Source organism: Zingiber officinale, chromosome 1A, assembly GCF_018446385.1.
Source record: "Zingiber officinale cultivar Zhangliang chromosome 1A, Zo_v1.1, whole genome shotgun sequence".
In the NCBI taxonomy this organism is placed as follows: Eukaryota; Viridiplantae; Streptophyta; class Magnoliopsida; order Zingiberales; family Zingiberaceae; genus Zingiber; species Zingiber officinale.
In genome coordinates, this window is record NC_055987.1 from 97,980 (window position 1) to 124,826 (window position 26,847).

A 26,847-nucleotide genomic window follows, 5' to 3' on the forward strand; every position below is an offset into this window, starting at 1 on the left:
TTTTCTACCACTTGATTATACATCCAAGCGTAAGCCTCAATAGTGCTAATTCAAAGTAGAATCCTATTCTAATCAATAGTAAATGCAATACATTCCAGTACGAGAATGAAGTAAAACTTGTCTGAGTTCAATGAGGCAAGAACGCATACGGTTCATAGACAAATCTAATTGGCTGAAGTGCCAAGAATGCGCATTGATTTACCAGCCAAAAAATCACAGGGCCAAGTAATGATTGATGTCTGCAATCAGATGCCTTTTTCAAGTGAACCAGCAAAGTAAAAAAGGTGAGTCAAACCAAAGCACGATGAACTAGAGAGTAGACTCGCGTTCCGGCCTTGGCATCTGCTATATGCATATATACAGAATTTGTTCACAAGGAGATTGAAGCAATGCATTAACATAAATTATAGTTTCACATGGAAAAGCCTGATATTATTGAATTTTATGAAGAATTCTTTTAGTGAAGAGTTGCTATCTCTCCAATGACTTGTGCCTTGTCAGCTTCAAATTGCTCATCTTCTGCAGAACAAGCGATAAAAGATACGGAATCCATGAGGAACCATTCGACTGTTTTTTTGTTTGTTCAGACATTCAGACTGGGGCTCAAGCGTACCTTTGTCTAACTTCAAATTGTCAAGTAAGAGAAGAAGCTTTCTTTTGTTTGCAATCAGTATGGTTATAATTTCAGGTGGCTTATTTTGATTGGCAACAAATAACTGAAATTTCAGAACAAAAAAAATCACAAATAAAAAAAATACAAATGAAGAGCAGCATTTGTATCACAACAAGGAGAGAAGTTATACCTTGAATACGTGAAAGGCTTCATTCTGAATATTTTTGCTCGATTCCTGTAAATAGGGAAATATGGATAACTAGAATATTCGTATGAACCATATATCTTTACTGTGTGCCTTGTATCATTAGGTATATCCATAAATATGCTTTGCATTTTGATGTGAATTTTTTAAAATTAAATTAAATTTCAAATAGTTTTAACATGCATAATGCATGGGCTTCCATTCTTATCTACATGTGGCAAAAGGCGAAATCACTCATCCCCCAGCGCCCCCGCCGCACACGACCCAAGGTCATCACGAGGGAGGTAAATCACAGCATCCTGAGCGAGTATGTGGTAAGTGGGGTGAGTTGCACAGGGACCGGGGATTTACGCCTCGACTACCCTGAGTTTAGCATCTACATGATGCATGTATTGGTCGTAAAAAGTGAAATCATCATCTCGACAGCCCCTTTTGAGTAGCCCCCATTATCTAGACGAGAGATAAATCACAGGGGCTTCGTCCAGCAACAACACGTATGATGCATATATGTCATGTTATATAGTGGCTTGACAGCATATCAATGTTGCAGAATCATAATAGAATAAATATACAATATGATTTCGTGTTCTTATAAAAATTAATTCCTTGCACCTTGAGAGGTCCACAAACACTTGAAGTTATTGTACAAGGTTCTTTGTAGCACCTTCTTGCATGTCTTTCCCACCAATTTGGTTTAAGTCATAGAAGGTTTGCCATAATTCAAAGACTAAACATGACGATCATGTTCTGAGCAGCATGGAGGATTGTGTAAAAGGTCAATAGTCAGAAAGTAGCAGGCAAGCAGCTAAGTTCTAGTTTATCCTTTTGCATCAGCGATTGTAGTTGTAGGAAAACAATTAGAGGTTTTGCAGTAAGGCTCAGAATATGTAATTTAGGTCAAGATTCAAGATGGCACGTCTAATTGAAAATCTACAACCTACAAATTGATAATCTTTTTGGAAAAGCAAATATTAGAATAATCTACAGTGTATTTCTGCAATGTTTCCCAAACTAAACAACAATGAAACGCAAGAACCATCTGCTACAACCCATCCTTTGATACATAATTGGTCAATAAGGATCAGACGTGATAGCAAGATTCATTTGACAAATTGGTTACACATTCACTATATTATATCTTTCTGACGTTTAACACAATCACTTCAACTCAATCATTGTTTTACTTGAGGACTTTTTCTGACTTTGCACTATCTCCAGCTAATGAATACTTAGGTCTCTTTTGGTATCCAAGCTCAAAACAATTGTTAAATCAACAGCTACAAGTTACAAGCTACTAGTTAAGTTTATATGCCATATGCATTAAGATGTGGCCTGTATTGCCCATTTCAAAATCCTCCTTTGCAACTGCATATGATACCGAGCCATTTTAAGACTATGAATGGGACATGGGAGTTACTGCTAAGCCAATAAAAGTTAACTCTAATTTGTCAAGCATTCTGAGAAGTTTTAGCATCCACTAATTTTCAATGTCATTTACTTTTCAAAAAAAAAAAAAAAAAAAAAAACTATTCATGTGATGCAAAAAGGTGATAACGCTCATTCTAGACGCCCCTCCACTACCTGCCCCAAGGCCTTGTGGAAGGGAGGTATATCACAGTACTGAGCGAGGTGGGAGGAACTAAAAAAAACTATTCATGTGTAGTATCTATTCTTATCGGTTTAAAAAAAAAAAAAACTATTCATGATTCATATCAATTTAAGGCTGAAAAACAAGGAGAAGATGCATTGCCTTACTGCACCATTCTATTAGTGGTCTTGGAAGAACGAGAAACAACTTGGTGAGCGTAAACAACAATAAATTGGGCTCAATTTAACTGAAGGTTGTAGGTAATAATATTTTAGATGTTGATTAATAATGGAAATGAAATTTAGTTGTTTAAGTTTAAACATATATGCATCTTAGTTTTTTATTTGGTTAGACAAATGTGACTTACTTTGATGTCCATCTCAATCCTACATTAGGTAGGGGACACTCAAGTGTATTTAGGTACCCCAATTCTTCATATTGTTTTTGGCCTGAGATTATTTTTTCTAATTTCAGAAATCAGAATTAAGGATGATTGAAAGAAACTTTCTTGCCAAAAATTAGAAAAATGATTCTTAAGTAAAATATTTGGAAGCATATATATTGTTTATATAAGATCAATTCAAGCATACCCTGAGAAGATTCATCAGAATTATAAGATTGTCCTTTGAACTAACATAGCGCACCATTGTTCGAGAATTTGATCGGTCCAGTAACATGTCACCTAAAAGCTGGGAAAATAATATTTAACAGAAGTGTTAAAATAATATTAAGCAGAAAGTGCTTCAACAATTAGATAATCAAGATGAATCAAGAAAAACAACTAAAAAAAATTGAACAAAGAAATTAGGGACTTCGGTGCTTCGCAGCTTTTCAAGATGAACACAACCTATACACTAACTGTAAAAGATATCTATTTGCTAAGGTGACAGCTTCACCTTTTGCCACCAGTGAAAGATATCTATTTTTGAAATGACCGAATGTAAAAAATGTATCTGAAATTCTCAAAGTAATATGAGGAAAAAACACTCTGAAAGATCATTAGTACCTTGACAGATGCCCTTTTGGTGAGATAATTAGGAGATGACAACAATCTTGAGTTAAATTCTGTAAAAAACTGAAACAAGAAGCAGATAAAATAATTAAAGTTAAACAGATCCTTTTGGGAGTAAATTTGGGTAAAAGAAGAAACAGGGCCTTTGGTGAGATAATTAGGAGATGACAACAATCTCGAGTTAAATTCTATAAAAAAATAGAAACAAAAAATAGATAAATAATTATCAAATTATCCAGGCCTTGAAGGGATAATTTTGGGTAGAATTGTGTATCATCTGACACTGTTTAAAATCCAAGGAACAGAAACTCGAGTTCAATCAACATGAGCTATATAGAGAAGATCAACTAATTTGGAAATCTATGTTAATAGAATATTCATATCCCATGCTCTTACATAGACAAGTAGATGTTCATGGCAACATATTTTTCCAATAACAAGAATTTGATACTCAGTTGCACGTCGATTTTTTTTTCATGACTCTTTTCAATAATCCAAACTATATCTAGGAACTGATAATTGACTAGTATGATTCTAATTAACTGCACCAAATTTCCCATCTCTTTGTTATTATCTTCATTGTTTGCGACAAAAAAAGGTATACTCTCTCTCTCTCTCTCATATGTGTGCGTGTGCTCACATGAATTTGAAAATCAATGCCCAACATCATCCTGGTGCCAATCTCTTCTAGGCCAAGATAACCAAAAGGCACACTAAACTTCCTTTTTACTAAGAAAGGACAATAACACTTAAGTGAAACAATGAGAAAAATATAACCACTAGTTGGGAATACTGAATTTTTGAAGACGAGTAACAAAAGTTGATCAACATGCACTAGAGTCAAGGATCACATACACAGTCAAAATTTTTGGAAAGATACTCCGCAACTGTTGATTTATGCCTTGTCATTAGCTCCTGTATTGAAAGAACACTAGCATCACCATTGTGCTAATTGCCATAAAGAAAAAGAAAGTATTCAATGTAAAGCCAAAATTAATTTTCACAAAGATATTTAAAATGCATGGGACAACTTATAGCTAAATGGAAATATAAAGTTACCTCGCTACAAGAGGTAAAAACTCACCATACTAATGAAGACATGACAAATAAAATTTCAAATTTTCTTTATATATATAGGGATTTGTTACGCCGCACACCGAGCACCATAGATAATTTTTTTTAGACTTAATATTATACCCTAACCCCTAAAGCCAAAATCCTAAATGACTTAACCACAAGCTAAAAAAAAAATTAAAAAGCGTTGCGCACCGCGTGGTGCAGAGTAACAACTATGTGTGTGTGTAGAGAGAGAGAGAGAGATGTTATGCTAGGTGCCAATGTTGGGCGCCTAGCGTCCACGACTATGAGGGGCACCCCACGTGACAGCGGAGCCCACATGACAGTCGCGGACGCTGGGCACACAACATTGGCGCCCAACATAACAAATTCCTCTATATATACCCAAACTTTATACTACCTGAATTCGTTGTGCTTCTTCACAAAATTCCACCAGTTTTAGTTATTAAAGAAGTAATAAGAACATTACATAACTAAAGGTCCCAGATGACCAAGTATTTGTAATATTGTGATGTTACATATTATCATAAAAAATTAGAGGGAGAATCTAAATAGGTATACTGTTAAATAATCAACTTAAAATTATAAACAATATTTATAAGAAAAGGTGGCTTGGCATCAATTTCACCTTAAAAGTTTTAATGGCATCTGCAGCTATGTCAAAATTTGGAATTTGAATATAATCAAAGAACTTATTCACTTGATCAGACTCTAGAATATACCTGCACCAGAATATATTGGACAATAAAATAGTTTTCAGAAAAATCAATTTCCAATAAATCAGTTTGCAAATAAAGAAAGTTTGAAATTTCAGAGAAAGGCTTGATCTCATTATATTTTCTTATTAACTACCAAACAAAAATATTAGGATAAATCATACATGGACATACAATGTTTGAACTCCAAGCAATGACTGCAATCTTTACTAGGAAGATTTGCTCTAACTATTCATACTTAATTTGCCAATTGAAAGTAATCAATCCTACCATAATGATTTTTCATCAAGCAGATCTGACTACAAAATGGTAAAAAAGGAAAACAGTGAGTCAAAAATATCAGTCAAACAGCAGAATCTCAGGTCAATTCTTTTGCTATAATTTAGATCAATAACAAAAAGGTAGAACGAGGAAGAAACATTTGTCAATTTAAGAAATCTTCAAGTAGCTACAAATCCTTTTATTAATGGTCAATTGAAAAAATAAAATTAATGATAAATAGATGACCTCACTATTTGTGAGATGATTGGAATAAAAACAGGGAGAGCTCTCCATGACTTTGCATGGAATTATTGATTATGATTTACTTAAGGACCTGAAGTTGAAAATGAATTTCACCTATATTACCAGAGAAAACATAAATGTGTTCCAATTAATGAGGTGGAATGTAGATAGCATAGTAGGCTCCATTTTTCATCGAAAAATACTGGCTAATATTTCAAACAATTACTTTTACAAAAAACTATGTGTCGACCACTAAACTACTTTGCTATGGCTACCCTACGTTAAACACTTTCTTTGAATACAGTTTTAGAATACCAAACTATGCAAATCCAATTTCTTTGTCTTTTTGTTACAATTATAGTTTTTCAAACAAATAATCTTGATCCAAGGACACTAGATATAATGGCAAAGAATAAACATCTAGGAAGTTAGTATTACTCAAGATTCAGGTTTTCTATCAAGATATATTACTTCATGAAGAAAATACAAGATCCAACATTATAAATGGAAAGTTAAGATGGACATTGAAGTTAATGCAAATACTCAAAATACATACCCTCCACCTCCCCAAAAAAAATGTTGTTAAGTAGAGTAGACTAGACTTTACCGAAGAATATATATTTACTTGACACAATGATTCAAAAACATGTTTCCTATTGTAATACTATGTTAAATTTGATCCAGTGACTACTTATACAAGTTATTAGAAAAAACTTGATCCACACAATGTTTTTTTGCAAAAGATAAAGACAGAGTTCAAACCATTAAAACATGTACCTTGCTACACACTGATGTCGGATGCATTCTCTAAGCATCAATCCATAGTGTAAAGCATTATCCATGTCCTCATATCTATATAAGCATAAACAAAACTGATACATTTGAAGAAAACTAGAGAGAAACACCAGACTCCAAATTGTCATAAGTACATGATGAAACCAATGCATCAAAAGGCACTAGGCAAGTAGGCGCTAAGAAAAAAGGCCTATGTGGCACCTAGGAAGTGAGACGCACATTTTAAAATGATTTGCTTGTGCAAAATGCATAAGTATGTGTCATGTAATACAAAATCCCCAAAACAGGTATAATAGTGTAACAAATAAACTTATTATTAGTAAATATACCAATCTAAAAAAACAATAAAAAAATCACAAAGGATTTTTTTTTTTAAATTTTCAAGTTAGTAGCATCATATAATCATCATTAATCAGATATCTCAGCATCAGTGAAATTAGCAATTTGTATTTGATTGTTAGTGTTTTCTATACAGTTTAGATGGATCTAACTCTAAACTTTGACCCAAGTTTCCTGGAATGGTTTCAAATATTGCTGTGACTTACAAGATAATTTGGCAAACTCATAATAGCTACTGAGAATGATGATGGCATTGAATCATAATTTTAGCTGATCTACATTTTATGTCATTGAATCATAATTTTAGCTTATACCTAAATCATTGTCATAGAGAACTAGAGTTTCTCTGAGAAGGAATGTTGACAAAACCAAATCTCAAAACAAAGGTATTAAAACTTTAAAGCAAACAAAGCAAAAAAATATGAAGCAAATAGTTGTCAGTAAATCAGAGATTGTTCTGGCAGGAATAGAAGAAGGTAAAGGCCATAAAAGAGAGACATAAAATAATTAGTTACATTTTCAATTTGAATCTTACCCAGAAATTAGAAGGTCCAAAAGATCCTTGTTAGCTTCCAAATAATCTGCTGCAATTAATCGTGAATTGACTTGTTGTCTTTGCAAATTTGCTACAACTTGAGTTGCATCCTTTTGAACCTAAATGTCTCGCAAAAGCAAGCTCAGCAAACTTTGCAATGAATCAAGAGAAATTCCTCATTCTAAAAAAGAATATTTAAAGGAAGGCAGTAAAATTTACATGAAATCTGGGATATTCAATTGCTGGCATTTGTCAAGATCAAAGATCATTAGATTGGCGAGAGATTGAAACACTTACTTCTAAGTTCAACTTTGGGAGACAAACAATTAGTACACGTAGAGTGTTTTCTCTAAAGAACTCTTGAGTCAGTTGTGCACAAGAATCAGCAACTGGCTCAGCTTCATTGTTGCCATAAAGAATAAACTTCAATTCCCTAATATTTTTGCATAGTTCTATCATCTGCATGAGAAGAATTGAAAGAAAATTTGGTAAGAAATGCCTCATTTACCTTGTAAAAGAAAATAACAAAACTCATACAGAAATGGGAGTCCATGTGCAAACTTCATATAATTGTCAATTATAAGCGATACAAACTCATTCTTTTGAAACAATGTGGATAAAGAAAACAACCCAATCATAACATGAGAATAATAACGGATAAGGATATTTCTAAGAAGTACCAATGCATGATGGTGAAGTAAATTCAATGGTGTTGCTAATATTTAGAGAAGAATGAGAATACCTCTGAGTATAATCAATTAAGATCGAGTTATCATTTAGATAATCCATATGTGACGGAGGAGGCACATGTTTGATCTACAACTAAGTTCATGGAACTAGGGTACATAAAAGTAATCAATATTTAAATGGACAAAACATAAAAGGTGATATGTGGATCAGACCTGATCTAGATTTGATGAGTCTAAAAACATTGTCACTAACCTAATCCTTGCTCTATGAATCCTAAAGAAAAAAACCGACCTATCTATAATATTGAATAAATGAAGAAAAAACATTTAATTGCTTCTGTCAATCTCTCCTGACGCAACTTCAATCTACTGCAGTTAGCACTATTTTTTTTAATCAAGATAGTTGAGATGCATGTGCTCAAGTTCCTTTCTAGAAGGTACAATCACTAGTAAACCTCCTCACTTCATTTCCATCATAAAATCAAAGATCCCTTGAAACATGAGAGACAACATTTTAATAAAATTTTCAGGTCAAGGTTCCAAGAGGCAAATGCTTTGTGAAGTTAATTCTCAGCAACCAAGTTGAAAATGTTCAAAATGCTATATTGATATTGCTAAGTATTATCCTTCGTAGTTAGGGGACAGGTTTGGAGTAGGAATTCATACTGCTGTCCTTTCTTTTGTGTCACTCCAAAAGTCCCAAATTAACATCATTACATCTACATTTTTCTGTGTGAATGATTTGCAATGGGCAAGTCTCTATGCGAACAGGAGAACCAGAGATGTAAATGCACTGATCAATTTAAAGGGATTTTTTTTCCAATATTTTGAACTGGAATATTGGATCTAATAGCAGAGAAAACCCATAGTCAATTTTCTGTTAATCTACAGTCATTCCTCAGGTTGTTCAACTAAGTCTATATTGGAAGTAAGGTACACATACATGCAATTGATGATCGCAAAATAAAACCAAAGGAGCTTGTACACCTGCTTCTCCAGCAATTAAAGCTTAGTTAGATCAAGGTTTCATTTAATGAAGAGGAGGCATCATTTATATATATATATGTGAACAAAAAAGACAGGAGCCCGACATGGGGTAAAAATTGTATGAAGTTTGCAAAAGGATAAGATAAAAACAGCAAGGACCCTAATGTAGAGAAAACAGGTAACAAAAGAGAGAGGGAAGATTTGGTATTTCGTTATCAGATTAACATCATATGACCAAAGATTAACATCGCCTGAACCGAGAAGTTCAAAAATACTCGGACAGTTTAAAATGCAATTATTCCATCATGTTCACAGTGACTATAACAATCTCTCATCTTTCAGTAAAGAAAAAAAAAACATAAGCAAGCATCAAAGGAAGAAAAAGCCAAACCCATGCCTTCCAAAACAAGAAAGATGCAAAACCGAAACATACTCGACCATCACTCCGTCAAAGAAACAAAGGCGGCTGGCTCACCTTATCATCCCGCTTGCCATTGCGGGGATTGGGGTTCGCGTCGACGTAGGCGAGGAGGTCCCTTGTCTGCCTCACCAACTCGGCGGGGGTCCGCGGCTTCGACTTGAAAAGGCCCTTCATGATGATCCCCGGCAGCGGCAGCCGCCACCGAACGAAGCAGGGCCAACGGATCCCAAGGCACGTCGGGGACAGGGCGCCGCCGCTGAGTGTTCGGCTAGGGTTGGGGTCGGGGCTAGCGGGCGTTGGAGGGTGGAGCGGATGCCCCGGAGTCGGAGCGCGCGTTCGTCGATGGGGCGCACACGCAGTTTCTCCCCCTCCGCGGCCGAATGATGATGCAATGCGGGACCCACATCCATCGAGCGAACCAGGAACTTCACCGAAATAAACGGTCCAGGGGCCCAGTTTCGAATCATCCGTTCAGAAACCTATTTTACACAGGTTAATTATGATTAATTATAGTAAAAATTAATTACGCTCATATCCTCAACAGTCCATTCCTGATTAATTATGATTAATGATGATTGTTTATATTTAGCAATTTTCACAAATATATATCACAAAGAAAATTGGTCGGGCCTGTATTAAAAAAATTTATACATATATAATTGTTTTTATTACATATATGATTTCTCAATTAACTTGTGTTATTAATTAACTATTTAAATTTTCTTAAATCTTTTATTTTTTTATCGAATCTAGATGTGTGTAATTAACTTTTTTATAGATAATAATATTTTAAGATTATAATTCTGGATTATTCAGTAAAAATTATTGAATATTTATATATTAAACCACTAAAAGAATCCTAAGGACTATGATACTAGTTAATGTAAAATCCTGGGTGAAAAATAGAATTACAAGTGTTTTATATTTCGCAATGAGATTTACTTGCCGGAGAGGGCGGTCGCCTTGTAAACTCTCCGGCGCTGTTTCTTCCCATTCAGCTGTCAGAACCCAATGGATCCTTCTTACCAGCAACAGTGAATCATCAACAAGGATGAGCTGCCACCGTCGCCGCCACCTCTGCTACTGTCTCCCAGGGCAACCACCAGCCGACCACCCTGGCACCCTCGAGGAGGTACGAAGCCTGTGGATCGGCGATCTCCAGTACTGGATTGACGAGAACTATCTCCTCACCTGCTTCTGCCAGGCCGGAGAGGTAAAATATGTCTTGGTTGAGTGTGGATCAGTCTGGAATTTCTAAAAATTGACGTATTTTGTGGTTAAGATTATAACTGGTTGGTCTCGACAAGTTGATCCAGTATTTGGTCACCCATTGAAACTTTTAGCTTCTTTCATGAAGATGTAGCTTTTGTGGTTTTCAGTTGTTATTTTCCCCTTCTCATTGTTCACACTTTCTGCAATGGAGTTTATGTATGAAATATTTTTTCCATTGTGATTAGAAGTACATAATACTTTCAGGTTGTATCAGAAAAATCATCCGCGACAAGTTAACAGGGCTACCGGAAGGGTTTGGGTTTATAGAATTTGTAACCCATGCAGTAGCTGAGAGAATTTTGCAAACATATAATGGAGCACAAATGCCTGGCACAGAGCAGACTTTTAGGCTGAATTAGGCCTCCTTTGGGATTGGAGATGATGGTGCGGTGGAAGTGATTCAGATCGCTAGAAGGGAGGGGTGAATAGTGACCTATAAATTAAAACCAATCTATTTCTCTTGCTAACGATTTAACAAGGATGCACATATTAACAATAAAATGCAACATAAAAAGAAAGAGGCTAGACGAATTACTTGATTTACAACCCTCATGTTGCTAGTCCAAGAACTATGAAAGCTCCACTATTGTCTTCTCTTCATAAATGACTCGGAGGCAATGAAGTCCCTTTCAACGGTTAAGCACGAGAATACTAAAATAGAACTGAAAGAGAGAATACGAGTGTATTATACATTGTTCTTCCAGCTTCAATCCTACTTATAGCCTTAATCTTGATCTGACCGTTGTGCTGACGCGGCACCTCCGCTTGACTGTATCCTTTACGATCGCTTGTATGTTGTTGATGCGTCCTCTGGCTTTATCCGCTTCGACAATGGCTCGATAACAACTCTGGATAACTCAGCCCCTCCAGTCAACCACATCCTCTCCGATCGCCTGGAGGCTTGTTGACGTGGTCGTTCTAGTCTGTTTCGACAACGGTTCTGGATGAGTTGGTATTTGGTTCCCGATTGCCTGAATATGGTCAACCTTAGACTTGACCATTTGCTAACTTCGTCTTCTTCGGTCTCTTGTCCGGACTTCGTCTCGGTCGCCTTGCGCAGCCTTCCTTCAATCTTCTCATCCTTCAGATGCACCGAGCCCTTCTGGCTCTCTCCTGTGTGTCCTTCTTGCTCTGCTAGAGTATTCTTCCGCAGCTTCTCGTATCTCGGATGCACCGAATCTGTCGGCTCCTATCCCGTGTCATCCTTCTCGATTCTACCAAGACTTGCCTTCTCAGATACTCATTAGCCATCGAGTACATGTGTATTCTCCTAAGTCAGACACACATATCAAAACACAACAAGAACCTAACTTAAACTTATTTGACAATACATCAAAATACCACTAGGGGTTCTAACAGGAGAAAGGCGTCCTGATTCTGGCTTGATCATTCCATTTTTGTTGGTGATTTAGCACCAGATGTGACAGATTATTTATTACAAGAGATATTTCGGGCCAACTATCCATCAGTTAGAGGTGCCAAGGTTGTCACATTGTGGCAAAAAGGGTGATAATCCTCTCCTTGGGGGGCCCTCCAAGACCGTCCTAACCACATTGGAAGGGAGTAAATCACAGGGGTCATTCGGTTGTCATAGATCCTAATACAGGATGCTTGAAGGGTTATGGTTTTGTCAAATTTGCTGATGAGACAAAAAGAAATCATGCAATGATTGAAATGAATGGTGTCTATTGATCCTCAAGACCGTCCTAACCACATTGGAAGGGAGTAAATCACAGGGGTCATTCGGTTGTCATAGATCCTAATACAGGATGCTTGAAGGGTTATGGTTTTGTCAAATTTGCTGATGAGACAAAAATAAATCATGCAATGATTGAAATGAATGGTGTCTATTGCTCCTCAAGGCCAATGTGAATAAGTGCTACTACACCTAAGAAGTCTATTGGTATCTAGCCACAATATCCTGCCCCAAAACGTAATCTTTATGTGGTGTGGAAGCTTATCTATGCTAAAGAAAGACCAACAACCCTTGTTGGTCTTTGTAAATGTAGTTTATCTCTCGTCTATTAGCTTTATGCATTAATGCTTTGGGCAGGCCTCGAGCAGTATGCTATCATTTAACAATGCTTGAATATGTCAAGTAACTATTTGCTAGGGGATTGATATTCCCATGCACATTTGTCCTCCTACTATATATAGAAGTGGTACATATCATTGTAGATTCTTGGACCACAATAAAGGACATACCATCTTATTTAATCGACTGATATATTGATACTAGACAGGCTTTTTTTTTTTGTTTCTCATCATAGGACATGCATGCTGTCCTGTTCTCTTTACAGTTGGATATGCTGGTTTTTCATTAATACTCGTTGCATTTAACCTTGATTTTTCTCCCCTTACTGAATTTGTTGATTAGCCTTCTAATATCCACAACAGTTTGCATACCTTACAGAATGAGACAATAGTTATTGGTTTTAGGACAGTCTCATGCACATGACTTTAATTGTTGTCATTACTCACACTATGAGATATTCTTTAATATACTTCTAATGTTTTGTCCCAGCTGATCACTGAAATGTTAACCCTCAAGAAGGGCTTCTTCATTTTTGACGGTTGATACTTGATAGTCCAAGAACAAATGACACCTTTTGCCTTAGGTTTGAAAATGGTGCTCTAGTAAATCTAATTGATGTAGGATCTTGTTACCATCCAGTTACTCCACTTGCCTATGCTTAGTTATCAATCAACTAGTTTATTTTCTTGGTGCATTCTACAAAGTTTTACAGATTCTATTTGGTCAGTTGATTTATAGTCCCACCATTGACCATGCAAATAATTCAATTAATGATTGGTAGTTCTTTTAAGAAATCCATGTTTCTAAAATAAAGCTCTAGTTAATGTGAAAAATTGGTTTATTTAATATGAATATTAGTAGTGGTATACCCTTTGTTCAATGGAGAGAAGGTCTATATAGTCAATTTCAAATAGTTGGGACTTGCATGCGTTGATAATGTTTCTACCTAGCTATGTTGATCGTTCTTTTTAGAAACCATGGTTTCACCTGGTTATTCCTTCAGTATAGCCACCATTGCATTTGCAAATGGAACTACATCAGTTTAGTCCTATTTGGATGATTGAAAGCCCTTCAACATGTTGCTTTGGTGTTAGATACTTAGATACTAATTTTTTGGGTTATAAATAATGAATATAGCAATGACCATACACGATTCACCTCTGTAAATAAAGCATTTCTCTGTATTTTTGGCTCCAATCTATGGGTTCACGGTAGGTGTTAAGATAAAGCATGAAGTTATTAAACCAGCATTTGACTCCTGTTGGCTCTGTATATATGACTAACAATGAGGGAAAGTATTGAAATAGCTAAATGCAGTGCAAGGATAATCAATTGTGACCACTTGAGAAGATAGAAATTCTTGTACTCAGATTAATTTAATGTGAAAAGGAGATTGCTTTTGAATATTGTTGTGTTTATCCTATCTTCTTATATTGTTGTCAGCCTCTAATCCTACTTGCTTTTCTGAGTTTGATACTGCACATGGATCATTTTTTTTTTTTCCAATTATATGTTGTGCTTAAATTGGCAATATTGATTGAATCATATATTCATGGTTTTGGCACCTTTATATGCAGCCACAACATATGCAGTGTTGTCTCCACAGGAGTATCCAGTTGGCTAGAGGGTGGTAGATTTGTTACAACATGGCAGAGATCAATTCTCGGCAGACGCATGTTCTCGGAGAAAAACTTCATAAATCCCACCCCTAGCCACTTGGTTGTCGACTATAAGCCGTGATTTATCTCCCTTCATATGATCTGGTGACAGACTATGAGGGGATAGTGATATCACAAACACAAGTGTATATAATCTGCATGATTTGTGACGTGTAATAATCTTCCAAATTGGTGCAAATCTTTAGATTTTTTCCCCCTTTATATTGCAGATCTTTGTTGGTTGTTTGGACCTTAATATCACAGAAGAGGAATTGAAACAAATCAGTGTGCAGTTTGGTGAGATTATCTGTGTGAAAATTCAATATGGTAAAAGGATGTGGCTTTGTGCAATTTGTAGCGGTAAGCTGAAAATTTTGAGTAGCTCTACAGCTTGATTGTTGTCCTTTTTTCTCTCTATCACTTTGCTGGTTTTATATTGTTTGTCGAATGAGTGCATTGATCATTATCTCGATAGGCAAAACCATTATGTTAACATTTGATCTAGTTTCATCTCCCTTGTATCTGTTGAGAAGAACCATCCTACACCTGACTTCACATCAAAACCCATTGAAACATGCAACCTCATCGGGGACCCTCAATACACAATTAGACAATGTTAGAAAGCGTTCATCAATGACAATAATGGAGGAGTGGCAAGGAGCATCCAATGTGCGAGTTTGGCTGATGGGAAGGGTGGGTGAGAGGTCCCTCTAAGAAATAGGAGATCCTGGGTTCACTGTCTTGATAGAAGAGAGCAAGTCATTCCTCTTCTTCTTTGTCTCTTCCTCATCCTCATGCATGTTCTTCCACTTCTCTCAATACACAATCAGATACTAAAAAATGATGTCTTTTTAGGAGATAAAAACTATGATATTCAGTTGGCCCTTCATTCATGGTCATGCATTTGGCTACCCTTTGTATTTATGAGCAACTCAGAGACAAAGCTCTGATGATCCGGCCAAAACCATAACAAGTAGTGTTTAAAGCCTTGTTTTCTCATATACGCCTAATCAACCTCAACATAAGGTCATGTTTTCCTTGTTTATTCCCATCATAGAATACTCTAATCTAGTTTTGTCTATATTGAGGCATGGAAAATCTTTTCAACTCCGTCTGTATCAATGACTTTGGTTAGTTCAACAAATCAGGATTCTTACTTTGGAAAATTTAGTATTTAAGGGCATCTGCACTGCAGAGGAAGCAATACACAAGCTTCATGGTACAATGATAGGTCAGCAAATTGTGAGGCTTTCATGGGGTAAAAGTCCAGCAAGTAAGCAGGTATGACGTGCTGTATCCTACCAATTTTCTTATTCACGATGCTAAGTGTGATTTATGTGGTCATTTTTTGTTGAATGTCTTGATTGTTCATTTCATTGCTTAATGATTTCCCCCAAATAGTTATGAAGATTGAAGTGCATGTAAACTACTTTTACCAAGAACCAATTCTAATTAGATGTGTGCTTTAGATATGTTTTCAAAGTTAGCTATACGCAATATAGCAAATTCCCCTCTTTTATGAGGTATGGGTCACTACAACTATATCTGTAAGAAGTTAGCCGTTTTTAAGGTTAAATTCCTTGTAGATTTGCAATTTCTTGTCCAAATAAGGCAAGTACAAACACCTTCTGTCGAATTGATGACCGAGCACAAGATGCTAGACTTGTGCAACTATACTTGATATGAGTTTTGTTTTTCCTCTTTAAAATGAAAGGTGCAGTTTCTATATTTGTGCACTACAACAAGCACTGGGCATCTGATCAATGAATTTCCTTTTGATTTAGTGCTCAAACAGTATGTGTTGTCTACTGGCTCATGAGTTTCTGTTTCTGATTCTGTGGTTGACTGTCTTTTTGATCAAACATCTGAAAGTTGGAATTTGGAAAACGGTTGATATACTATTGGTACCCTTGTGGCAATCAGGATTGAGCAATTGACATACCTGATGTGTGTGTGCTATGGACAAGCTGGTAAGAGAGAAAAGCAGCAATTAAAATTGTAGGCTGAATGCTCAATATCTTGCTGTTCATGGAAATGCCATGTTGGGGAGGCATCTGTGGCTCAAGACCTCACTGCCTCCGGAGCTACTTGAAGTATACCAAAGCTAGCATTGAATAACAAGTGAGCCAAGAACAAGTGAATAACAAGTTAGGTATTAGGAAAATATTTTAAAAATTTTTGGGTGTGTAATGCAATAGTCAATCAAAAAATTAAAATTGTTAGCCAAGAACTTAATTTTAATGCAGCATTTTTTTTTTTAAGGAAAATGACTTCATTTAGAAATAAATGGAAGTCATAGACTTTACATTCCTATGAACCCTTCATTCTAATAATAAAATTTTTTTTTGTCATATACTCATTTCCTTTAGGTGAGATGGTTGAATTGGTTAGGAGGATTAGCACAATTGAGACGAGTGTGATGAACAGGTCAGCTACTTAGCAGGGTCGGCCCTGACTTTTCGGGGCCCTTGGGCGAAAAGAAAAAAGGGACCTCTATAGGAAAAAAAAATACTAACATATAATCTGAATAAGTTTAATAAGAAAACTTGAAAATTAATATATTAGCGCCTCATTTTCGATATATAAAATTATCAAGCTATTTATATGTAAATCATTATCATCATCTTCTCTCAATTCTTCCTGCTCATTCGTTGCATGATTATGATCATCATTTTCTCTCAATTCTTCTCGTTCATTGATTGTATTATCATTTAGTTCTTCTTAATTACTCAATTGCTGCTCATTTGTTGTATGATCATTTAGTTCTTCATGATTTTTTTCTTGTAATTCATCAATTGAATCTTCAATTGAAGAGCTAGCTTTAAAAAACTTACAAAGAATACATTTGTAAGTTTTAATAATCTGTTCCACTCTTTTTTTTTTGTTTATTTTCTGACTCCAAGGTTGATATTTCTTTGAAAACATATTTGTACTATTAATTTCAAGTGTAAAAATAAAACACATAAAACCAGCAACAAAGCTAACAATGAAATAAATACAAGTAGTGAAAATAATAATTGAAGAACAATCAAACTTGGTTTATACTTAAAGTAATCGATATAATATATTCTATGATGATTAAAATTAGGATGATTTATTTTAACTCTTTCAAATCTATAAGAAAAATCATAAAATATTGGTTCCAATACAATATTAAAAATCAATATTGAATATTGACAATAAGAAACTTACGTTGTAAGTTTATATATTGATGAATGATAATATTGATGAAATTAAAATTTCAACTAGAGAATAAACTTTTCTAATTTAATTTAAAGAGATTCAAAGGAGAAGGAAGGAGAAAATTAGCGTTCATGATTCATACTTTACTTTTTAAAAATTTATGATTTCTGTAAATAAATTAATAAAGAAAGAGTTGTACAAATAATAAAATATTGGAAAGAGAAAAAATGATCATTTACCTTCCTTCTTTTTTTTCTATTAATCCAATAATTTTTTTGGAGGGTTTTTATTAAAACAATCTAATAATATATAATATATAATATATATGTATGTCAAATTTGGGGGCCCCTAAAAATTGGGGGCCCTTGGCCGTCGCCCCCAGTGACATGCCTCAGGGCCGGCCCTGCTACTTAGTTTTAGTTCAATTGAGTCAGTTGATCGAGTTGGGTTGGCCAAGTACAATTAAGCAAATTGGTTCAATCAAAACAGTTTAGAGATTTGATTGGACTGAGTTGGCTGGGGATTGAGCATGAACAAGTGGGCAAGTCTATCGATCCCATTTAGAGAGGATTTTTTTTTCCTTTTCTAAATGCAGGAAAATATTTTTCATTAACTCATCCAATATATATTTTCCATTGATAAATTATTTTGATGCAAGACTAGTTCAATCTTTAATCATTGGTCGATTAGGATAGGTTTAAATCAACATACATGATCACGACATTCAGGGGCGTATCCTTGTCGGCTGTGGAACCCTTAGGTATTATGAGGTTCCACCGATGAAGATGGAGGATACCACTCCTTATTCATCGTGATCGTCTCTCCATACTTGAATTTCTGGATCCGCCACTGACGGCATTGACATGACTGCTACCGTGAAAAAAACACAAACAAACAAATTAAACATAAACAAAACATGCATGAATTACGTTTTCAACGTATGCTTGATTAAGAGTTATACTATTTATGTTTATGTTCTCAACCCATTAATTTTGACATTCCTAATGAATGTTGTCATGTCTTCTCTCCCTTTTTGACAGAATAAGAAAAGGACTTTAAATAATTCATTGATCAAAATGTGATTTCCATGGACTTTTGAGCTTCGTTTTCATTTTATTTGATCACCACTTGGTGGCCCTATTTTTGACGATGAACCACAAGTTGCTTTTACTTTACTTAAAAATTCAAGTTCCAATATGTTACATGTTTTAACCATGCACTGGATTAATTAGGAGTGTCATAATTAATGTTCTTAATCTCATGCATTATATTCCCATAGCATTTTATTGATCTAAATAGATAGATATATTTAATCTGATAGATTAAGTTCCATAAAAGTGATCCGTAGGTGTCTGATTCACTTGTTTGCGAAACTCACATTCTATGATGATTATATTAACCATTATATTCTATTATCAAATAAATTGGAAAAGGACAAATTGAATCACCATATATAATATATCGAGTGGTTAAGGCAAAGGAAGTGAATTAGACAAATCAACTGAGTCACATCGATTTCCTTTATTGAGAAGATCTTTATTAGATTTCCTTTAGAAAGTCACCTTCCCCCACCTATGCATATTCGACTGAAATTGATGATCACTGGCTCCTTTATAATGAGAAGAGGAACTTTATACAAAACACTACTTCTCCATAAGATTTGCATTGGCAATTAGTTACGTGACTCAACTCTCTTCTCTCCTCTCAAATCACTCGAATGGTCATTTCATCAGGTGAAAAACAAAACAATGTCAATTCTCAACAAGCAAGATTTCATTTACATACCAAGAATATCTCAAACTTTGTCAGTTGTTGGCTCAAATGCAATCAATTAATTAATCTCCTTAATTTGACATCACTGTGTGAACCCCATAAAAGACTTTATATATCCACTGTTTGGCGATTCTGTTTTAATTTTTACTGAATTTTAAAGATTAGATTTAATTATCTGGAGTGTTTCTCAATTTTCTTTGATTGCCTTGGGAAAGCAGATACGTATATACATACATACTTGGAAACGAAGACACCAAGACAAATCCACCAACCACTGAGCAGTCTGAGCTATAAAGTAAGTGTGCAGCAGGAGCCCTACTGTACATAGTTCAGGAGAATACACGATCGAGCACTCCAAGCTTTTGTTCAAACAAGCTATGAAAGCACTTGATTTGCTGATCATGACTTCGATCGATAATTCGATATAATATTTATAACTACGTAAAATTGTAAAGTTAAATGTCTTCAATTGATCACTGAGTTGTGTATGCAAGCAGGGATATTAATGAAACCCATGCGTAGATTTTATCCAAAGGCTGTTGCACTCTGCATTAAATAACCATATTTGTACGGCATGTATCTTCCAAATTTATACATATCTACTCTTCATGATGAGCAAGAGAGAGAGAGAGAGATTATGTGAAGTCGAAGCAAATCGCTTGGCTTCCCAACAAAACAATCTCTTTTTCTCTCTCTCTCACACTCTCAATATCGTATTCCTTTCTCTTCTTCTTTTTTTTGCCCTTTTCCAGCTCTAAATGATTACCTTGTGAGTGAAGATAGCTTAAACGAAAAAAACAAAAAAGAAGACAAGAACTGGAGTCAAAGACAAGGAGACCCACCCTTCGCAGTACCCGATCTCTCTTTTTCTGTCAGGCACACATTAAAAGGCTCTTTTTAATGTTAGATTTATTTGGAGATTTATAATTTGCAGCGTGGTTAATTAATTAATCTTCAAATTCGAGTGTTTCCTTCTCTGTTCGACTCGGCACCTAACAGAGGCCGATCGATTCTCTTCTTCTCCGTGTTGTAAGCAAAGTTCACTGTGCAGCGCATTGCCACATCGCCATCAGATTCTCTCTTTCTCTTTCTCTTTCATTTCACCTTCGACTTAACTGTGAATATATATCCAATTGCCTCCTCCTCCTCCTCTGCATCAGCACGTACTCTATCATCTGCCCGCATTGCCTATATCGATCGATCAAGGATGAGGAAGCCGGCCGATGCCCTGACGGCGGGCAGTGAGCTTATGACAGGTGGTGTTGGTGGCAGTAACCACAACAACAGTTGCAAGCTGAGGAAAGGGCTGTGGTCGCCGGAGGAGGACGACAAGCTGATGAACTACATGATGAGGAACGGGCAAGGGTGTTGGAGCGACGTCGCCAGGAATGCTGGCTTGCAGCGATGCGGGAAGAGCTGCCGACTCCGGTGGATCAACTACTTGCGCCCGGATCTCAAGCGCGGCGCCTTCTCCGTCCAAGAGGAGGAGCTCATTCTTCACCTTCATTCCATCCTCGGCAACAGGTAGTATTCATTTATGTATGTATTGCCATCTCTAAGCTTGATCATGATCGCAAGGCAAATTCGTAAATGTAGGTGGTCTCAAATTGCAGCTCGACTACCCGGCCGCACCGACAACGAGATCAAGAACTTTTGGAACTCCACCATCAAAAAGAGACTAAAGGTCTCATCCTCTGCATTCTCAGACAACATTGGGGCAGAGCAGAAGAGTACTAAACTAGAGACCACGATCGACGAGCATGAGCAGCAAAATCAGAGCATGTGCTTCGACTCGTCGTCGTCTTCGTCCTCGTCGTTGCAGGGCAATCTGCCGTCTAATGTCAGCCACTATGATCTACTCCCTCTCCCTGAGTTCAGTTGGTGCAATGCGCCGAGCAGGATGGATCACAGCTCCTACTTCCATGAAGGCCCGACTAGCGTGGCTCATCAAGTGGCCATGGCCTGTGGGGCATATGGTGGAGTGCAAGGGATGATGGAGATAGAGGAAGGAGCAGGAGAAGGGCTCATGTCAGGACGTGAAGATCTGTTCGTGCCTGACAGCGGCCAAGATCGTCAGGACAAGTACAGCATGGATGATGGGAGTGGAAGAAATTATGTGGTGAGCAGTGCCGACATGATCAGTAGCCATGTCGAAGGAGGTGGATTGGTGGTCAATTGGGAGGGTGGAGAAAACAACGTTAGAGTGGGGGAGTGGGAGTTGGAAGACTTGATGAGAGAGGTCCCTTTTCCTTTCCTTGATTTCCAAGCTGAATGATATGGAATCAAATTATACACACACCACACGTGTGTCGTCTCTTTTAATTTCTCTCCGGCCGGTGCAAATTCTTCCATAACTGTTGTCATTTGAAAATTAAGCTCATTTTTACTCCTACACCAATTGTATAACACTGTATACAAATGAAGTTATGCAGATGAGTTCATGGCGTCGAGTGATCGAATTAAAGAGGTTCAAGGTGAGTGAATATTTGTAATTGTGTCACCTTTTTTTTTCCTCCCTTAGTAGGAGCTATAATTACATATTCCCTGTGATGGCCATATATAATTACATATTCCCACATGAAGGAAATAGATTGATTGAGATGCTAATTCGTATGTTGAAGTTGGGCCGACAGTATTAGCAGTGTTCTACTCTTTCATTTAATTGTGACATGATCGTTCTCATCATTTTGGTTGTTAGAATGGCCTTTACAAGTACTACTGCATGTGATGTGGATATATATATATATATATTATCATGATTAATGGTGCAATTATGATAAGTAGGTCAGAGAGAGGAAGTTGGTGGAAGCATGTTCGTGGTTTTTATTATCTATGGCCATTGTCGTTTATTTTCTTCAGGAAAGCAACGCAACCTCATTGCCTGTCATTACCTTTAGTTTGCAGAGCAAGACAATGCGTTTGACAAGTCTAAAAGTAAAGATATCATTTATATTTATGCTAAAGAATGCTTTTGGGATAAGCTAGGACATTTGACGACGCTCCTCAACTTCAATTATTTATTTATTTTTTTTAAAAAAAGAAGAAAATATGATAATAAGGAAATGAATGCCAGACTAACATGATTTGAATGGCTTGGTTGGATTTGTTGTTTACCTGACATTAAAATGGAAGAGGATTAGATTTGATCCTGTAACTTCAGTTGTTCTCAAAGACTCACTCGAAGAAAGCCTTGCTGTTGCAAATAGATGGGGAGATAGACTCAAGGATTGTCAATTTGAATTTTAGGACAGCAAAATGTTATAAATCTCTATTACAGATTTTGCATAGAATACAGTCACTGGCATCTCCATGAAAAACATAATGAAAAAGATGATCTAAAACAAGTAGCATTTGTGTCGAGCTATCGTTCTTGTTATAACTTATTGATACTATGGAAAAATCTTTGCCAAAGCTGAGAAGGGGACTTGTTATGGAGCCACAGGCAGTAAGTATATTTAGCAGAACAAATCAAAGCTCTTTTCTGGCTTCTGCATTTTTCTCCCGCCCATGCAAAAGCTTTAACCTTATCCTTTTTCCTTTCTTGACTGATCTGTCAGGAAGTGGCAAAGTTAGAAACCATATAATTTCCACAAGATTCAAGTAATTTATCTGATCCAAAAAACAAATACAAGTAACCTGACGAAGAAATTAACCATCTCACGAATGATAAAATAAATAAAATACAATGTAGTTACTTAGAAAGAAGGGGAATCTTAACCCAACGGTAAAGTTATTACGTGATCTTATGGTCACAGGTTCAAATCGTGTGACCACGAGGGTGATTCAAGAGTATAATAATGTTTAGCATATTTGCATATGGACAAATTAAAGAGGTATATCTACAGAACCAGAGAGCAAAAACAAATACATACTTTGTGAAACCAGACAAAACGTATTTACAAAGGGCGGAAGAATATATGTAATAACACAGGTCAGTTCATTGCTTCATAAAGTTAATTCTCTTTTGTTGTGACATTGTAACCTGTGAAAGGTCGTTGGGTTCTTCCGCACAAGTAACAGTCTTCATTGCCATTGTCTACTATGTTATCCAAGTTCACATTTGCCAGAGAAGAGTATGTTATTCCTCGAAGCTCCATGTTCAATTCATCATGGTACTGCTTCTCAAGCATCATGGGCTGTAATACACTACAAAAAAACACAGCTTATATAATCTTATAAGTAGAAAACATTACTAGTTTCATAAACAGAAGACTAAAATGCAAATACCTTTCGATTCCTTTCAGCAGCTTCGTTAGCTTCTGTCTTATCAACTATTCCTTCAACCAAAAGAACCTGAGGAACATTTAGATCTTGATTTTCTAGAGGCATTGGTAACACTTGTTTTTAGCTGCTGCTTGCAGGCGTTTCATTGTTTCTGCATATTCAGGAACACATCCTTCAGCCTCGTTGTCAATAAAAGGTGACAAATTTGGGGGTAGAATCCTGACAGTGATGCCAAATAGTATAGTAGTTTCTGCAATCAAATTAGTAGAACAAGCAGCACAGATAGATCTATGAAACTGATATAGTCAACTGACAACTATTTGCTCTGTAATTTTTGTTGATATTCAAAGCATTTCCTACTCATCAAAAAAAAAACTAATCCAATAATTGTTATGTGAAGTTTCTTCACCACACAAAATTTGTTTCAATCATCTTCAACACAATTCACAACACAAAATTCATTTCAACCTGCCACTTTGGATCAAAAGAACTGAATGGACACGCACAAAAAAAAAATGATTTTTGCAATTTAGTGCCCCGCACAGGAAAAGGAGTTTGTTCAGCCACTGATAATGATTTTTGATCCAAAGTGGAAGGTTGCACCAATTTGGTCAAAACACAACTCGGTGAAACATCAAGTTTTGGGTCACCAAACAACTCTGAATCTACTAATGAAAAACTAGGAGATAATATTCTTCATATATTAATGCAATTTTAATGTGTGTACATTTTTGTATTCCTACTATTGTGGTCAAATCCAAAGTTTGTGATCTGAAAAATAGTATATTATTAATGATGAAGATAATCAGAACTTTGGTTTATTCCATTAATCACTCCGAATTTGGAATTTCTAGATGCACCCTCTTCGGAAACAAAAGTCAAGCCTAGATGACGTAGTGAGCAATTAAGTATGTTTTCTAGATGTGGCAAATATATATATATATATATATATATATATATATATATATATATATATATATATATATATTACTAATTCCACAAGATCTTTTAGCATCGCAAGTAATGAAATCAACATTTTATTATTATTATCCTCACAAGTCACAACCTCCATCCACATTTTATTGAAAATAGAAGTTAAAAAGTAACCCGCAACAGTCTATGAGATTCTAGACAACTATAGATACTTATAATCCAGCAATCACATTCCCTCTTTTATAGAGAGGATTTTCTGAGGTTCTCTAGGAATAGATAGTTATAATCTAAGAATCAGGATTCCTATGTAATGCATAAGCTGATTGGATAATCCATTTTCAGCTAAATAACTTCCTAATTCTGTTAGATAAAATAAAAGTCTTAGTAGCTAATTTTTCTAACAGTTATCTTAGAAAACCAACTAATAATCACTCAAGAAGTATTACAAATCAAGCTGCATATAAAGAAAAAGAAAATGACTGTAGTTTTGTCAGTGACCCATTAGAGATTTCCATGTATAACATGATATTTATCTCTCTTTCACAAGCAATATTTCAGAATTGTATATATGTAAAGTATTAACCATCCTTTGTACATCAGTCTATAATGCGAGACATATAACATAAAGCAGAAATTTCAAATTGTTTTACTGCATCATTCAATATAATGTAAACCATCTACGAACCCAGTTTACTAGTTTTACAAGATCTAGGGCATTAAAAGATTCCATGCATAGATATAATATTTCTCACAAATAACTTAAATTTGTAAAATTAAAGCTTATAACTCAAAAAAAAAATGAAGAAAATTATGAATTTTACGCATATAGCTTGAAGGTTAACTCTTTTCCATGAAAAGATTCAGAATTTTCTGTTTTTTAATGAGCTCTTATACCCCTGGATCAGAAGAAACACAATATAAATAAAACATATCAATGTTTATCACTCTAAGAAGAACAATTTAAAAGATAATATTTGTAATCAACATCTTTATTAAATCTAGTTTCACAATCCAAATGCTTATTTTGCAGTTCACCAAAGGGCTATTATCTAAGAACTCAGGATGGCAATATGTGTGGCTCGGGCACAGAAATATCAGTTAAACAACGAGAAAAAAAAAAAGAAGAGAAAAGCCTGTAATATCGCAGGACGAGAAACAGACTTTTATGTAACAGGAAGGTGTAAATAAAATGGATTTGGCTTCACGGATTGTATTGGCGCTGAACTTTCTAGATGATAACATCTTCAACCAGCCTAATAGCAGTTAATCCTGCATTTTCTTTATTTCTTCAATAAAATTTTATGTTTCTACTTTTATTTTCCTCAAACTGTTGCTACCTCAGCTTTCTATAAATTCTTCTTAGTGATACAAGTAATTAACCTCAACTTATGAAGCAGAGGCTCGTGCGCAAGGAACATGACATCCTTCATGCGATAGTAAATTTTCTGGTTCCCCTCCACCGTCCTCTTTGGTTCTCGCGGAAATATGCCTTTTAGAATGCATAATTTCCTGAACAACGAAACAAAAATAAGGATTGGCATCCGCCAACCTAACCCTGACGTAAATGAGTTGATAAAACCTGGTTACCTGATTAACTTGAAGATAATCAACCGCCTTTGTCCTTGTGATATAGTTCGTGCATTTCTTTCTTTCTTGCTCGAATCCAAAACAAAATAGAACATCAAACAAAGATTACAAATTTGATGCACAGACACACGGAGCACCGATGGGTTTCCGCAGGCACGAATGCTTCGGCATCTCGGTAGAGATGATATGGAGAGGAAGGGTATTTCTCCTCCGCCATCTGTTGCTCTGCGCAGTCGCCGAAGTTGGCGTCGACCGACTCGAAAAGTGCAGAGTGCAACGAAGATCCGAGACAAAAGGCCGCAGTGATTTCTTGGCCCATTTCGCTTCAGCCCAGTTAGGTTGATTTCCACGGAAATGCTAGAAAATGTCGTTTTTGCCCTTCTGCTGGTTTTCTAGCAAAATGTGATCGTGACCCGGCACAGCTTAGCCGCTTAGGCCATACCGAAAGCCAGAGTTGATACAATCCAAGTTAACTTGGGCCTTGTTGTGTGCTTTATGAGTCCAAGCCGAGTGCTAAGGTTACAGCTCACGGTCGAAGCTGGCCAAGTCTGAACTAGGCCTAGGATCCGGCCTTGCACGATCGACAAGCCTAAGTTTGCCCTGATTTGTTGACTTTATATATTTTCCTTTTTCTTATTTGCTCTACCTTGCCCTTTGTTTTATCCAAAGTAAACGAGTCTTTCTATCTTTGGTTCGGTTTC

At 36.0% G+C, this 26,847-nt stretch overlaps 2 protein-coding genes, 1 long non-coding RNA gene and 1 pseudogene across 3 annotated transcripts; 2 read left to right on the forward strand and 2 right to left on the reverse strand.

The window, feature by feature from the left end:
• Window positions 1-457: 457 nt before the first annotated feature.
• On the reverse strand, window positions 458-7,843 carry LOC122039027 (putative MO25-like protein At5g47540). The gene is made up of 10 exons (XM_042599043.1): window positions 7,682-7,843; window positions 7,385-7,503; window positions 6,493-6,567; window positions 5,124-5,217; window positions 4,274-4,333; window positions 3,413-3,481; window positions 2,997-3,095; window positions 804-848; window positions 614-716; window positions 458-519 (listed from the first exon to the last, which is right to left on the reverse strand). The coding sequence occupies exons 1-10, from the start codon at window positions 7,841-7,843 to the stop codon at window positions 458-460; spliced, it is 888 nt and encodes a 295-aa protein (XP_042454977.1).
• A 2,569-nt stretch (window positions 7,844-10,412) lies between these two features.
• On the forward strand, window positions 10,413-12,664 carry LOC122039028 (annotated as a pseudogene).
• Window positions 12,665-20,561: 7,897 nt separating this feature from the next.
• LOC121998310 (transcription factor MYB46-like) lies at window positions 20,562-21,871 on the forward strand. Its single transcript, XM_042553170.1, has 2 exons — window positions 20,562-20,926; window positions 20,999-21,871. The coding sequence occupies exons 1-2, from the start codon at window positions 20,610-20,612 to the stop codon at window positions 21,675-21,677; spliced, it is 996 nt and encodes a 331-aa protein (XP_042409104.1). The 5' UTR covers window positions 20,562-20,609; the 3' UTR covers window positions 21,678-21,871.
• A 758-nt stretch (window positions 21,872-22,629) lies between these two features.
• LOC122014184 lies at window positions 22,630-26,431 on the reverse strand. The gene is made up of 5 exons (XR_006120609.1): window positions 26,147-26,431; window positions 25,940-26,068; window positions 23,630-23,777; window positions 23,385-23,548; window positions 22,630-22,952 (listed from the first exon to the last, which is right to left on the reverse strand). It is a non-coding gene; the product is annotated as an uncharacterized LOC122014184 (long non-coding RNA).
• Window positions 26,432-26,847: the final 416 nt, after the last annotated feature.